The following is a 17194-nucleotide window of genomic DNA, read 5'->3' as shown; positions in this document are numbered from 1 at the left end:
TTGAGCCAGTTGGCGAGTTCCAGCTAACATGGACAGGGGATGAGACATCAGAGATACTCTGCTTCTTCTCATTTGATTAAAACAAACATTTGTCTAGAGGAGAGAGAAATTAATATCCCCAAGATGAAAACACTTCACTTTGAGGTCCTTTAGATTGTTTGGCACCAAGGAGTCTTTTCAGGAGAGAGATTTTAGGAAAGCTCCTGAGGAAGAACTTGGATCTGGGAGTACTTTGTGTTAGGCACAGTCACCTAACCACAGGGCACAAAGCCACAGCATGAGTAATTTCTATTTTCATTTTTTGAATTATTGATGACTTTTTCCGTCATTTCTGAAAAAAATCAATCCATCTTATCCTAGAAGCTCAATTTTGTAATAATCTGAGCAATTAATATAACATTAAAATCTGCCCCCATGGGCTAATGTTGTTTCTGTAGTGAAAACAAATACTGTAGGCTGACATTGCTATGGTGCTATTGATGGAATTTGGTTATGCTTTTGTGGAAAAAAACCCCTCTGTTCTTACAGAAACCAGCAAAATAAAAAGATATTCCTTGCTGTTAATGTTACAGTTGCTCATTAACTTGTGGACTCCACGTGGTACCAAATTCAAGAAGAGTGTTTCAGGTGTCTCACTGATGATCAAGCAGGCATTAACTTAGTGGATGTATTTGCACAACAGCATTATATGCATTTGTTCTTTCCCTTTTCTACTTCCGAACCCAAAAAACATTATTTAATGTGAGTGCTATGGGGAAGCTGATGCTGTGTTTTGAATAGTGGTTCAAATTTCCTGTTCCCTTGGAGGTGTGTCCTAAATCACATCCCAAAACCTACTGACTTTTATATTACAGTCAAGGTTGGTGATAAAAGTATCAGAATCATCAACACTGAAGTCATGATGATGGACTGGTTTTGTCAGTGTTTAAAGAACTGATTATGTCTCTTCTAGAAAGTCTTAGCTGTGGAATCAGAATGGAAGATTGCAGGACATACAGAGATAAAACCAAGAGAAACACAGAAGCACAGATATCAGTGGAAGATACGAGCACTCAATGGAATCATGGAGCTTTAATCCCAGGGAAGGCAGGGCATTAATAAACGATCTCAGTAAGATCAGTGCTCCTGGTGATTGTAAGGGGTGCATGAACGCGCTTTGTCAGTTCTGAAATGCTGCCAGATAAAGTCATAGGAAAAGCAAAATCCAAATCTTAGTGCTCTTCAAAGAACAGCAATTAAATTAGGCTGTCAAATGTTTGGAAATGTGAAGTGCTCATTACTAATGGGAGCTGTGGATGTTTTATAAATAACAACTTGGGTCAGTAGATTCAGAAATTGGTTTCAAGTAGGAGATTTTTTTGTAGGACATGTGGCTTATGCTGTGGTTTGAACAGCATTGGTTTTAGCTGTTGATCCAGTCCTGTTTGTGATGAATTCTGCATATGCAGGTGAATGTATTTGTAAGTGAAATTTTAAATTACCTTGGTGGTGTAGAAAGGTTGACTTGTTATTTCTGATAAGAAATGATATGTGCAATTTGGCATTTCTGGGTGCAACCCAGAAGAGACAGCTGAAAGCAGATATACTCAGTATATCCATGTGATAGGTGGAATTTTCCTTTGGTTGAGGGCTTGCTTCAAAGCTCTGAAAATATTTCATTCTGGGGTAGAAAAAGAAAATCAGATATGGCCAAATTCTCTGCTAGACATGCTCCCTGTTAGTAGAGTCCAAAGCCAGGCAGGTTTCCATTAAAACTTGTCTGGTCTCCTTCTCCACTTCTGCTGAAACCAACACATTCCCAGACTATTTCTAATTTTAACAGATTGGTATTTTCAGCAGAAAAATTGTCTCTTTACCAAAATTTCCAGCCAACTCTAATTTGTGTATGATCACATATAGGATAAGCACAAGACCTTTCAAAGACACATCAAACCTCAGGAGCCTGAAAATAGATTGATGGGAGAACTGAGGGACATCAAAACTTGCTGACAAAGGCACATGGACAACTTTCTCTTCATGACTTAGAAACACCTTTGGATAACAAAAATATGTAAAAACCAGGAGTGAGGTTTTATTCAGACCAGCAGGAATGTTTTCTAGAAGCACATGGCTATTCAACATGACACAGTGGAGTCCCATTTAGAAGAAAATGCTTCATTCACTCAGGAATGAGAACATGCACTTTTAGAGTGTGAAAAAAGAAAAATGCTCTCCTTAGTTTTGCTGCCACAAAATGACCAGTTGAAATAGAAAGCAGCCCATGCTGCTGGAGCCCCTCAAAGAACTTTCTGTTTGCTAAACTCATTTATTGTCCCTAATAACAGGCTGACTTAAGGCTTTTGGTCTCCTTTAGACAACTCTGTAGTCTGTCATCAAGAAAAAAGCTGAAGCTCCAATGGGTGTAGCTGCACATAGATTTACACGGACTCAAGTCCTACTGCTTTATTAACCTCAGTTCAGTCCATTTTTCTTTTAATTTAAGTCCAGCTGAAGCAACTGCGTTTCTTCCCCCCTACTGTGATGGTAGACTAGAACATTTTGTTCTGGACAAACATTTCGTATCTTGGACTCATGGAGCAGTTTGGGTTGGAAGGGACCTTACAGAACATTGGTTTCCAGCCCCTGCCATGGGCAGGGACACCTTCCACTAAACCAGGCTGCTCAAATCTTCTGGAGGAAATAGCAGATAGAATAAAGGATTATCTAAAGAATCTAAAAGGCAAGTTTTCCATGTACTTTGAACTGGAGACAGTAGAAGCCATTTGTATTAATCTACCTGGAGGGCTTTCACAGAGTGAAGAGAGGCACAGGAGCTCTGTTTTGAGGAAGGAACAGGACACATCTGGTTGTGTTAAAATCATCAGCAACCCACAGTCCAGGCATCTCAATTCTACAGAGCATAGGTTTTGATAGCTTTTCCATAATATTTTTTGTTTATTTCCTTTCATTGTAGAACTCACATTTTTCTAAAAGTGGTGGGGTTTTTTTGGTGTTTTTTTTTTTTTTTTTTTTTTTTTTTTTTCTCTCTAAAAAAAACTTTGCAGAGTCAGGGAAGTTTAGTAAAGCCCAGGAGGTCACAAAGCTACTGTTTTGCACTTCATTGCCAAGGAGTGTATCTCTGCCTTCGAATTTACAAGTTTATCCCCTCCCCACCCATCCCTTTTTTGTTGTGCAAGAGATGACATTCCCACGAGCTTCTCGTATATCAACACTTCAAATACACTTATCTGCAGGAGATAAACACAAAGCCCCAGATTCACAGATTTTGCTAGAGATGGAATTATTTGCTGCAGAACTTAAAAGGAGGAATTATGACTGCTCCTCCTTTAAGAACTTCCATTAGCTTGTCTTCCATGGAAAATAAGTTTGTTATAGCGTGACCTTGAAAAGGTTCACCCTGGAGAAAGTGCTTGACATCATTTTGCTCTCAGTGTTAACCTCCTAGTTCCCAGTGTTTGTAGGCTTCAGTGAAGTGTGCTCATGGTCAATAAATCTATTAAACAGAATTTGTCCCTGGCTACAACAGCAACAGAAGCATGTTCCCAGTCACACCAGCTACTCTCCAAAAGGGAGCAATGTTTAGGAGGACCAGGACGTAAAGAAGCACTAATTTGCAGCCTTTGTTAACAGGACTGCCTCTTTATTCTGGTTAACACAACGGACAGATTTAAGGATGATGATCTAAAAACATTGATGAGAAAGCAGTTGTATTTTTGTGCATACCTGAGGCTTAAGGAGCTGAGGAAAAGTCAAGAAATACTAAAATTTAGTTTACATCGTTAACAAGATGTCTCTTGTGAAAGCGTGGCACTTCATATTCTCTAAGTTTGAAGGGTGTTAATATGAGAACCTGAAATAAAGGGGAGGTTTTCAGATACTTCTCTTTCTTCTGATAGGTAAAATATTTTTTTCTACTCAAAGAGAGAATGAGGAAGAGTCTGCAAATAGGTGATTTGGAATAAATTTCCATCTTTAGGAAAAAAAAAAACAGTTAAAGAAAAGAAAGCCAGGCGTTTTGAGAGGAAATACTTCACTATTTTTAATAGCTCTAAGTAACAGCTCAAATTGTGGCTCAACATCCTCAAGAATCACATAAAGAATGAAAGAGAACAAAGTACTAGAAAGGAAAACCTCAATTCCTTTCCAGGATAGGAAGGAGTAGACCAACTCTACTAGCTGGTAATTATTTATATCTCTGCCCTATTAACTTCCTCCCTTTAGGAACTGAACCACTGCCAGCTGGTGAAACTGTTCTCTGTGGATGTAAGTAACTCCCTGCAAGCAAGTAAACGATCACGCCCTGTTTTCTCACCCTTACAGTACAGAGAATTGGCCTTTTCAGGAGGGAGCATAAGTAACGGGCAACACGAGGAAGCCAGACTGGAGCTGGTGAGGAAATAGAAAATGCCATTTACAAGCTTTAAATAGCTTCACCTCAAGTCAGCAATATGAAACACACACCCATCCACTTGCCTTACCTATAGATATCCCAGAAATCTAATCAGAAATATTTAGGGAGACTCGGGATCTGTTTGGCACTTGCCAACGAGTTAACATTGGTAGACTTTGCCATCGCCTTTAGAGGAACAGCTTGTCCCTCAAACCAACACCTGCAGTGAGACCTTGAGACAAACCCAGGGGTATTCAGTGAGGAGCCTTGATGAAGGCTTGCCTGTGGTACCGTGCATCCAGCTCTTTACAGGGAATTTGGCACTCACCCAAGCTTTTTTCCTCCAGTGTGTATAGAAAGATCATTAGTTACAGCTATGTTTAACATTCCAAAGGCTGTTAGGAGCAGTCCACAAGGAGCTTTTCTGACTGCCTGAGAGCCAAGAGATCTGTAGCTTGTTGGGTTCTGCAGATCAGCTAGCAGTTAATTGAGCTGTTCATTTTTAAGGGTGGATTTCTCAAAGCTAACCTGCATTGAGGGCTGTGGCCCAGGGTCAGTGACAGTAACTTAAAGGAAACTGTGAAGGCAGCATGCACTGACTGCTGGCTCAGGGATACCAGAGAAGGAGGAAGATGCTGCTCCACTGTGATAGAGAACAGGTACAAAAGGATTGTTGGTTTCTCGGGGAGTGGATTTACTTGGGGTGCAGGGAGGACTTGACCTTTGTTTCTGCTACTTACCTGCAGCACTTTTGTCATAATTCAGATACCACCTACTCACCAAACTCCACCTGTGGCTTCTTTCCAACAGCCTGTGGTGAGAACTGAGCATAAAATGCTGCAAGTGCACACAGGGACATCACCAGCCGTGGGGCTGCTGTGCAATGCAGGGATCCTGAATGGCACCTTAAGGCTCCCTCTCCAGACATACAAATGCAAGGGGAAAGCAGTCCCAGCTTCTTCACACTGAGAGTGTGTCCATCCATGAACTGCTGCCTGGGTTAGGTGATCATGTACTGTGAGATCACTGCCTGGACAAGAACCATTCTGGGCTTGTATTTGGTTTTACATCTACCTTGACACACTCCTGTTTTTTTACCTTCTTAAGTCTATCTAATTCTGGCTGAGAACATCAGAAACTGTCCCTCATCCATCTCAAATTCAGTTTCTCAGCAATTCCAGTAAAGGATAGGCAGATCTACTTCCATGTTGTTTGTGCAGAGTAGTAATTATGTTCATCCATTCCCTTTCACCTCAGCAGGTTGCTGTGTCCCCCCATGGAGATGACAGCCTGTCCACAGCAGGGTTATTAGCATGTCTCACCTCTGCTTGGGATTACATAGGAAAAGGAAGGGTTGTTTGAAATGTAAAGCACCACTAGTGTGGGAGGTTTCCAGCATATTTGGGAGTTGATATCTGAAAAGGAGCTCTTGGTACTGGGAAGGCCTTAGTTCAAAGCACCTTGTGCACCATCTTCTATGACTCAAAACTGGATGGTAAAGACTGTCAGAGAGCCTGGAGGAAGCCAGCAGATTATCACACTAAGTGCATTTCTAAGCAGTAGAACTGAGTATTGGTTGGTTGGTTTGTAGTTCTGAACAGACAGCTTTTTACTGCACTTACACATACTAGAAAAACATATTTGTTTCTGTGTTCCAGATCTTCTCAGTAATAGGTAAGGCTGTGTGTGCTAGCTGAACAATTTTCTTTTTACTTCCCATTATTCATGGAAAGAATAAAATGGAGATAATCCTGTTTAAGATCTGGCAAGATTGCACAGCTCTTGTACTAGAAGTCTCCTGAGCTGCTCACTGGGGATGTGTTGCTCCAAGATAAGGCAGCCTACAAGGCAGTCACTTTAATCTGGCCAGATCAAAACCCTGAGCATCTGGGGCATGCTGAGATCTGCTTCCACAGGGCCTTGTTGTGCAATTGTCTGGGTAACTATTAGCATTTCTATTGTCTTTTAACACTTCGTTTTCTCTCCATGTAAATTGCCTGCATGGAAAATTAGTATGTCTTCCCATCACATAAAAAGGGAAAATTGCTGGGATTGGTTTAGGATTTACAAAGGCATTTAAGAACTGTATATTTCAGCCATGGTAGACTCGAAAAGAGAATTGTTTTGTTCAAAGAAACACATTTTTCTCCAGTGACAAACTCCTTGCAGCAATGCTGCTACCACAATTTGCTGCTGAGCTGTGCAGGAGACCAGGATCTGCAGCACGTCTCTAATTCCATACAAATCATTGAGGATTTCTTTTCTACACCTGATGTTTCTGTGCTTATTTGCTGTGATTAGAGATTATTGGGACAACGTCTTCATAGTAAATTAATGGTTTACTGGTCGATTAGGCGAATGAGCCTGCTTTCTTTTTATTTTGGGGGGTTCTTTTAATTTTTGGGGATTTCTTTTGGTTGGTCGATTGAGTAGGTTGTGTGGTTTGTTTTGTTTTGTTCTTTTGTGGTTGTTGCTATTCTGGATGCCCTCACTAACTCAATAATCTGGGCTTGTCTTTGACTTTGTCCCCACTGCAACTGAATCCATACTCAGCTCGTGTGAGCTGCCCTTGCTATTCATTGGGAAGGAGTGACACTTACTGGCCAGAGGATATAGTGCCATAAATTAAGTGATTTTAAAAGGTCCTTTGAATGGTTCTAGTGTGTGTGATTTGGAAATGAGGAAAAAGAAGAGAGAATCTCAATACATAAAACCAGGAGAGAGGCAACAATTAGCTCAAAGTTACAAGATCTGCAGGCTGTGTTGGCAGTTTGGGGTCCCTTAGTAAAAAAGAGGCAGCAATTGTCCTCCCTTTTACCTCCTTATGCACCTACGGCTTGTCTCTTTGTAAAACTTTTTTCTCAACTTTTTTGGTAAACCTCTTTTTAATTGCTTTTCCTGAAGCCTAAAAGGAGATATGGTTAAAGATGCAGTGATAATATCTACAGGGTAAGTAACAATATTGTTTTTTCTCTTTGCTTCTCTTAGAGTGGAAAAGGCATAAAGTACACTGTTATCCTCAAGATCTTGGTAGAAAATATTTAGAATGTGAAATCCCCGTGGATTTTTATGTATTACTAGTGAGTGAAGTAAAAGTAAACAAAGGTATTTTGAAAGGATATAATTGAAATGACAGGGATCTGGAAGAAATAGAGAGCCTGTACTCAGAGGAAGTGACTGTCTCTTTGTGGGTCTCTGCTGGAGTTGTTTGATATGCTGGGTTCAGGGACACACCCTGAAAATTAAAATGTTCCCTTGACCATTGACTGAAGGATAGTCTGAACTGCAGGAGAGTTCTGTGGGCCTTTAACACTGTCCTGATGCGTGGATAAGTCTATTCACCTTTTCCGTGTCTTTCTCCATGTACCAACACTGGGATTGCTGATTGGAAATAAAGGATGTCTGGATAAAGAAATTTTCTAGTGGAGCACAGCATCCAACAGAGTGGGGTACTCAGTACTGATCTCATATTAAATGTATAAGAAAATGAGGTTTTTATGACCTTGCCTACCTTACTTTTACACCTGCATTTTCTTTACATGGAAGGCAGTGCTGCTGTGTTAAGAAAAGGCTAAAGTTCTGCAGTTTTCCCAGACTAGACTCTTCTAGTGTTGGACACTGGTAATACTCTTATGCTTTGAATCCCTTATCAACTTGGTCTTTTCCATTTGCCAAAGGAATTGTGTTCAGTATCTGTCCTCGAGGCTTTGCTCTGATTTCCTTTTTGGAGCATCACTGTCCAGGAATGCTGGGTTCTATCTTCTCTGCTGGTTATCTTTTGGGCAGTGCAGCAGCTTATTAAAGGAATAAATTTGTTTTATTATGCCTTGGACAGATCTCTGTACTCCCTACAACACAGCACTGCTTTCAGAGATAAACATTTGGGGATGGGAGTAAAACTGGTGAATAATACATGTGGAAACTCGTGCATGTTGAAGCAAAAGCAGTAGCAGGACTGAGTGAAGGGTTGTGGAACTCATAAACCATGAAGTGTGGCTAAGATCTGTCCCAAGCTAAACGTGCTGTTACCCTTGACTAAGATGTGTTTTCTAGATCCCTTTTCCCTTATATTGTGGATCAGGATAGGTAAATATTGAAGAAATTCAAACCTGATTCAGACACAGTTGTACATGTACAGCTCTAACCACTACTTATGAAATCCATTTCTTAATGGTGGCCCTGATCTTTTCAAATCTCCACTTGTGGTTAAATAGCGTCAGAAACCTTCCAGAGCCAGATTAAAGGAAGCAGGACCTCTTGTTTTTTTATTACTTCAGATCCAGTTTTAGGCTTGAAGAGGTCAGCTGTTGTCTGTGTGGCAGCTGAGAAATAATTCTCTCCTTGCCTATGTGCCTATTTATTCTTTCCATGGCCTATGTGTGTTAGCACATACTTACAATTTACTTGCAGTGTGTGAATGATCTGACCAAACATACCAAAGAATTGTTTTCAATGTTCATTATCACCTGTTCAATGTTCCTGGGGATCCTAAGGCAGTCTAAAACTCTGAGGCACTCTAAAAAGAGAATAAGGAAAGCTGAAAGGCTCCATAGATATCAACAATGTCCCATTTTCCCTGGTTCTAGTCATGGTTTGAACGTGCTGCATAAAGAACATTGGCTCAGCCTACCCCCTGTCTGAGGCAAACACATTTTGGGGTTTTCCATACCCAAGTAGTTTTTTGCAGTAGTTATTTTCTATCCTGTGTCTGTGTTGGGAGAACTTTGTTCCTCTAGATGTATGGATATATACATATGAAGTGCATCTGTGAGTAAATAAGTGGAACAAGCTGCCCAGGGAAGTGGTGGAATCACCATCCTTGGAAGTATTTTAAAAGTATGTAGCTGAGGCACTTGAGGTTTTGTGGTGGACCTGGAATTGTCAGGTTGATGTTTTGACTCAATGGTCTTTGAGGCCTTTTCCAAGCTAAATGATTCTGGGATTCTGTATTGTGTGCTCCTTAATATCCATGTGTGTTCATGTACCACTGACTTTGGGTGACAGAGCCCCTGGGGAAAGGCCAAAAGCACAGTATGGGTGGGAGAAGAGAGGGAAAAGCAAGAATGAGAAACAACCTCTGAGCACCGAGCTGAAAGAAGCAGGAGAAGGGGGACAAGGGGCTGCAGGTTCCAGATCAGAAATTCCCTGCAGCCCCTGGGGAAGGTTTATCTTAAAGGACTGTAGCTTGTGGAAGGGCTCACAATGGACCAGGGAGCAGTGTGAGGAGGAGGAGGAGGAGGGAGGAGAGGCAAAGTCTTGTAATCTGAGCACAACCCTGCACTCCCCATCCCTCTTCTCTGCTTGGGTATGCCTGAGAGAGGGGCACAGGAGCTGGGAATTAGGGGACACGAGTTGAGCCTGGCAAAGGGAGGTCAGCGGAACATGTTTTAGTCTTTTTCCCCACGCTTATTGTAGGACTTGAGGTTTGTTCCTGTCACCTTTTATGAGATTCCTGTATGTCTGTTCTGTAGCCTTTGCAGGCACCACTAACCAGGGGCTCTGCCCTCAATCCTAGTGACCAAATTCCTGGGCTTGTGTCAGCTGTGGACTTGATGAAGTGCATTTCACCTCTTCTTCTGAAACACTGATAAAAGTGTCCGGGGACAAGACAGTGGATAAACTCCAAAGGAATTCATCTTGTCACTGGTGTCTCTATGTTGTACAAGATTTCCCCCTTCCTGATAAGCTTTTCCACCTGCAATTTTCATGTAAAAGCTACCAAAACTCACTGAGTGTAGTTTGTCTTTGTGAAGTTGTACAGTAATCAGTGAAATATGAAACATTCACTATGAAAACCTTCCCTGAGAAATAGACTTGATAATGTGAGATTTACCTATTATTTACTGTGTTCAGCCTTCCTGTCATTTTTATTCCATGTTTCTGAAAGCTGAATGAATGCAGAATGATGATACTCACCTGAGAAGGAAGAATTGATTGATTAAACACAAAGTATTTGTGATAAAAATGTTATGTGAGTGAAAGAGAGAAAAAACTAGATTTACAGTTCAACTTGACAAGTCACTAAACACTGTTTTCTTTTTACAGATTTCTCCTGGTGCTGATTTGTTTAATATTCAGTGTACTGTCTACTATAGAGCACTATTCTGAGTTTGCCATTGGAACCCTTTTCTGGATGGTAAGTGAAATTTTTTGGGGAAGGGCTGATCAGTTTGACTAAACCTGAATTGCTTTCTGTGAGCTGGGGAGGTAACTGTTAAAAATCCTCATGCAAAACATGCTACCAGGACATTTAAAAGAGTGGACATTAAAGAAAGGTCACAGTTTAAGGGGGATGATTATTTTCTAGATCTCCGAACTATGAGGACACTTGTTAGATTATCGGTTTCTGTGAACTTGCTTTTCCCAAAGTGTATCTCTTATAGTGGACAATTAGTGTTCATCAGTTTTAGGCAGCATGGAACAGGATATTCTATAGGAATGAATTTTTAAAATGTATATTTTCTAGGTCTTATGGTAAAAAGTTGGCCAAGAACATTGCTTTTCAGAGGTAGGTGATTTCTGTCAGTCTGGTTTGCTACTCTGTAGAAGAGGAAGAGCTCCTGTCACACTGCTGTCACCAGTGATTTGGATTTAAAGTGGTGCTTGCTTGGTGGGAATCAAAAGTACAAATAACTTGCATGAGGGCACTAGACTATGTCCTTCCTCTGTTCCTCCCTGCCTCTGTTCACCTTTAGGGAATGAAAAATGGAAATTAAACATCCTTGATAAAAATGGAGTAAATAACTTTCAGCTGGTTCCTTGCAATATCTGTATTTTAGCCACTCAAATCCTCTGATCTCAGTGTGTGATGATCTCAGTATTCTTATTGTAGTTTCCTTTTGCCAAATGGTGACTTTTAATGTGATAGAGTTTGGTCTTCCATCTGGTTTGAAAATAAAAATCAGTTACTTCTTTGTTTTCCTGTGGCTTAGGCTACATTAGCATGTGCAGATTTTGTGTGCTGTTGACTGAGCCATCATTAGGTCCCAGAGTTATTCTGAGATCTTGGTTAAAATTAATCCTGTAACAAATGTTTCTTGGCCTTTAAGCCACAATTCAGTGTCAAGCAAAGTGCAGTGTTCTGCCAATCATGTGTGGTCCTTTCCTGCTCCCTGAGATGTGGTGACTGCAGGTCAGCACAGGCACTGCTGGGAGCAGTGATCCTGGCTCAGCTGATTGTTTCAGATGGAAAGTGCATATGCAGACACATTGTTGGTGTGAAGACACATTGTTGGACAAAGAGTAGGGAGATGGGGACAGATGTGTGGCTCTCAGAGTGCCCACAGAGCACTGCCAGCTATTTTTAGGTGATGTTATCATCTAACAAATGAATCAGTGAATGGAACAAGTTCTTGGCCTCCTTGTGTCACAGCCTTACCCTGGAGGATGCCTCTCTGGAGTTTTTCCTCCTGCTGTTTCCTTAGTTTTCTTCCTAGAAATGGCCAGTACAAAGGGTAGCTGTTCTGCTGGCTACTGTAGAGTCACTTGCCTAGAACATATTTGTCTTAAAACTTGGTTTGGCCTGAAATAAGTTCAATTACAAAAGATGGTTTTTAGAGCTAATTTAATCAGCTCTTTTTCAAAGAGTTGGGAGGCTTCTTGTTGCTGGGAATTAAATGACTAATGAATTAAATTGGATTCCTGCTTGGAGCACATCTTTCCACCCTTACCCAGTTGGAAGGAATTTCCAATTATGTCTCCCATATGAGCCAGGAAAGTGTTCATCCCACAGAAGAGTGGAGATTTCTGTTCTCTTTACTCTTGGGAGGATCATAACTCTGATCTACTTCATACCACAGCTGACTGTTCATGATACCAGAGTTTTATCTCTCAAAAATATGGAAGCCTACATCTGGGCATTCTGCCTGCTCCCTTGAGACTGGGAACAGAGGACACTGCCAGTGTGGTGAGAATCAAAACTGGGCCAAAGCATTTACTGGATCAAGTTCAAAATGAAATTGGTTTGTTTCTCTCCTGAGTGGAGGGCCCTGTAATTCTTTGTATAGCTCCCAGCAGCACATAGATACTGGCATGTGATGCTTGTGGTATTTTCCCACTTGTGAGAAAACTGCTTTTCATTATATTCAGGTAGATTAACACTTAAGAAGGATCAACTGCAAAAATGTCCTGTTGAAAGCTGCTAAGGCCTGACAAGAGAGATAGCATTTGGTACTTGAAAACATGGAAATATTTTTGTATTTTCTTAAGGAGGGTGAGATGGTGTGGCAAGTACAATTTTGGATGATATGAGTCACTGGAGTAGAGATGAGACATTGGTAACAGATGTAGCTATAGATGTGTCCTAAGACACCAGAGCCTTGTGTTTCAAAGATGTCATTATGTTGATATTCTTAAAACATCTGGATGGTATCAGAGAATTTCTTGTGAAACCGATTCAGACAAGCTCTGTGAATATATGAAGGAGAGAATATCAGACTGTTTGTAGCTAGAATAGAAAAAGGGGCCTGAAGAAGCAGTTGCTGGAACTAAGAGTAAAAAAAGCCCCCAAAGCCCCAAAGCCTCCCATTCCCTATAAGCACATGTTCTCAAGTCTCTGACAATTCTGGTGAATTCTGGAGGAAAGAATTGTGCCTTTTAGCCCTGTGTTTCAGTGTGAAGGCCAATCTGTTGTCTTTGAGATTACTGAAAACATTGTATAGCCACAGGTTCAGGCTGATGCTGGGCCTCCTGTCTGCCATAATTGTTTTATTTGATGTTCTTGCTTGGGCTCAAAGGAAATGTCTGTTCTTTGCACTTACAAAGAGAAGACAAAACGTAAATCTCCATCTGATCCTCACTTTAAAGTGAGGTAAAATCAGTTTACTTCCATGATAGCAGGACTGGTGAAATTGCTTGTCTTGAAATGTTGTTTGAAGGACATTTTTGTTCTCATGCTACCAAGTATTTTGTGTACTCCCTGTCACTCTTAGGAGAGTTCTACTCAGCTCTCTCTGACATACTGTAATTTAATTTTTTCATACATACACATTGTATGACCTTTGTTAATTCCTGACTGGATTTCTTTCCCTTCTCTGAGTATTTAGTAGCCAGCATTTGAGGGGACTGACAATGGCATTAGCACAATGTCTTGTGTTGGTAAACAACAGAATGGCTAGTAAAGAACAGCTCTTTCTGAATTTTTTATACTTGCAGAGACAAGCCTGGAGTTTCCAATACTGTTAAAAATGGATCACAATGACAACGTACATGCTATTTAACAGTGTACAAAACTTAAATGCATGTACCACTGGGTTTTGTTCAGATTTTGCCTGTAGTATGGTACAAAAATGAATCTGTAGCTTCCCCAGACTTGCTTGGTGCTGTATCTGTATCCATAGAATATTTCTCACTGGTCTATCCAGCAGTATTTAGGATCTGATGCATGAAAAAGTACTTGTACAGTGTGTGGGGAAACGTGCAGTGGAACAAGGCACAGCTGTGAATAAGATGTTTGTAACACTCAAGGTGGTCCTGAGTTACAGCTGAGTTTCATTCCCAGTTGCCTCAGGTTTATTGTATCCTCCCATTTTGTCTCAAGTTCTAATTCTATAATAATACAGTTATAATTTTATCTGGTTATATGATTATTCTGTTGAAAAAGTGTTTTTAAAAGTTGCCAAAGCCTCTTGATTAGGCTTTTGCCTCTATAGCAAGAGGCTGAAATGTTTTCTTGATGATCTACTAGTTTGTGTGTCAGTTTTGATTTATAAATGGCATCTAGATTTTCAGGATATGGAATGAAAAAATAAACTATAAAGTGGGCCAGGTGTATTTCCTCCTCTGAGGATTAATCTGTTTTCATGGTTAGAGGTCATATATTTTTCTACCAGGAGAGGTCAGCATGGTAGTTTGTAAAAGATCTATTTTTATTTTTGTTAAATTGCAAAAGACCTTGCAAAAAGAGAGCTTCTTAGTTTGTGGGACAACTTCCACTAACTGTGCCATTCTGAAAACTAGAACAAAATATTATTTTCATTGTACACATGATGTTTTTACACACTGTGAATAACAGCACAATAAACATACAATTTGTATAATGATAGTGTTACAGGAGTAAGGGAAAAGTTTTGTCTGATTAAATACTTCGACATGAATTACTTTTAAAATGTAAGAATATCAAGCATATTCTTGTCTTGGAGAAAATAGATTGGTTTTGCCATAAATCATATTGCTTCAGCTGAGGAGTTCAGGCCCTGTGGTACATCTTCCTTCTGTAGACAGACTCTATGCATCTGCTTGCCTCTGAGAGGTTTCTTTGCTGGAAAAAGCACTGCCATCTCTCCCAAACATATGAACACCTGTAGTTCACAGCACTGCAGCACCAGAGGGCACACAATTCCCTCAAATACTCTATTTTCACTTGTTGCCTCTACTGTCAGTCACTACTGCCCTCTTGGTTGCTGGAAATTCTCATGTAGTGACTACACTTAGCATGGATTAGCACACCCATGTTAGCAAATTCTGTGGGAGAAAAGGCTGAGATGTGAAATCACAGACTCACATTGTGGCTGTATTTAGGAGGAGGATCTTGTGGAAGAGATTTTGGCTGTAGATGGGTCCTTGTTGTTACGTGGCTTTCCCAAAGTCACTGCTCAGTTTTATGATTTATATGATTTTTTTCTGCACATGTGCCATGAGCACACACATCCTCCTGCTCTAAATATAGGCAAGGCTGTCCAAAGTACTCAAACTTCAGAGTGCCAAGTGATAATTGGCTCACTTAAGCCAGCTAAGACATGTCACTATTTAACTGCTCTGGTTCTGAACTGGACGTCAGGGTGGATTCTCTCTTTGGAGTAACACAAATTGTTACTCAAGTTTTCAAAGTGAGGGTTTTGAAAAGAGGCCACACTCCTCCTGTCTGCAGTGCAGGAGCTCTCCTGTTGCTGTTTGTCTCTGCTTTTGCCCCATCTCCTTTCTAAGCTGTGTAGTCAGTAGTCAGGTCATTTAATGCTGTGTCACCTCCAGCCTGCAGCAGAGGAGAAACAAGCCTGCAAAAAGCTTAACTGAGTGGTCTCTATGATTTATGGTGAAGTGGATGTATTCTTGTAATAGGCTTGAGGGTGTTTTCTCCATCCCATCAAAGCAGTCACCGTTAGAAAGTAAAAAAGGCAGAATGTTTCCTGCCTTTGTGCCAGTTTATAATCCTAAATCTGGTCTTTGCCATATGGCATGAACACTTAGGGCCTTCCCCAGGTCTGGTTGACAAAGTGGTCGTTTGATAATGCAATACATGGAGTTCACAGGTGCTCTTTCTGCTAGCCTTACCACAATGTTTCTTACAGCTGACAATGGATTTCTGACAGGGTATCCCTTAATAATTAATGGCATTTTGTGATATTTGGGCAATGTATATTGCTTGGGTGACAGCAGGTGTGCATGAGGTGTCCAGTGCCATAAAGGCACTGACAGGCAAACTGCCTCAGGAGAAAATACATTGATTCCTGTGTGCTGTGGGAGACCCAGACCCTGCCAGTGCAGAATACACATGAATAAAAAGAAGCTTATGGCTCATAAGCATTTGCTGTGTTCTTTTACTCCTGTAAACTTCTGAGAGAGAAAGCAAGGAGGAGAATCCCTGCTTCTTTCTGAGCTTCTTGTTGGTCTGTGGGAAGATGAAAAACTAGATCGGGAATAATATATTATTACAATACAAATCATTATTAAAATAGAGATGGAATATTGTTTCATACATTAAACATATTAGGAAAAACATTGAGTCCACAAGTCTTTCAACACATTGCATAAGCTCCAGTTGTCTGCTGAGTGATCTTGCTGAGTTGCCATTGTTCTTTTGGAATCAAATGCAACTCTCAAGATTCTCAGTGTGAATTATAATTCAGTTATTCCTGTGAGTTATATTAATTACCTTGTGCCTAATGCACCACAGAACTGAATACTAAATGATTGCTGTGTGCTTTTCAATTGTCTGAAATAGAAATCCTTGTGCAGTCAGTAAGGCTGAGATTAATTAACAAAGAGCCAACTCGTAATTCTTTTAGTCAAATTTGACTCACTGGGGCTCGGTGGAGTTCTCTGTGCAGAGGGGTTTAAGAACAGGGCCAAGACACTTGAGAAGCATTTTTTGGGAGTGAGGGGAAGGTGGAGAGACACATGCAGGATTTTTTCAGTTCCTCTCCTCAAAATATTGATACCCTCCTAAATCAAAAGGTTAAGAAACATGGAAGAAATTATTTAAAATTCTGAAGTGCGTATTCACATTGGATTGATTCCACTCCAGGAGCAAAGCTAAACCCTTCCCCTCCTATCAGAGGCAGGTCCCTTCAGGGACATGCTGGGAGGAGCTGGAAGGCTTTTGTGGATCTATAGAGAAATTAGTATTACAGGCACTAACTTACTGAATCTTTTATTTACCTTAGTGGTATCTTTCAGAATGAAGCAATTAAGAAAAGAAGTCCTGTTCAAAAATAGTTGAAGCTGTAGTTGATTTTCTTTGGAGAAAAATTGTTACCAGCTTAAATAGAATTAAAAAAGAGCTATTCCTCTGTGACTCACCCAGCTCACTTGAATGTGGCTGTCACAGGGGGAACACTGTGTGCTTCCTCATGAGTGTACAACTTCATTCCATGCAGGAAACAGCAAACAGCAATAAAATGAAAGACAAGTATACTCCTGGTAGGAAGTCAGCAAATTCAGTATATTTATCAGGTGTGCATGGAAATGTATTTTTTATGAAATGTTAAATCCACTAGTATCCAAACAACAGATTTTGAGTGCATTGGTGTTACCTAAAAGTTGGAAGTGTGAGTAAGCTAATGGTACTATAGGACACTTAGCAGCATT

General features: G+C 40.5%; 1 protein-coding gene across 1 annotated transcript in view; it reads left to right on the top strand.

Annotated features, from left to right (window-relative positions):
* Positions 1–17194, top strand: part of LOC136361547 (potassium voltage-gated channel subfamily KQT member 1-like) — a 409686-nt gene that overhangs the window by 6568 nt on the left and 385924 nt on the right. The window contains exon 2 of the mRNA XM_066319554.1: positions 10436–10526. Coding sequence (XP_066175651.1) covers positions 10436–10526 — 91 coding nt within the window. The remainder of the gene's footprint in view (positions 1–10435; positions 10527–17194) is intronic.

Source organism: Sylvia atricapilla, chromosome 5, assembly GCF_009819655.1.
Source record: "Sylvia atricapilla isolate bSylAtr1 chromosome 5, bSylAtr1.pri, whole genome shotgun sequence".
NCBI classification, from domain to species: Eukaryota; Metazoa; Chordata; class Aves; order Passeriformes; family Sylviidae; genus Sylvia; species Sylvia atricapilla.
Note: the sequence above shows the minus strand (reverse complement) of the source record. Positions and strands in the feature narration are given on the sequence as shown.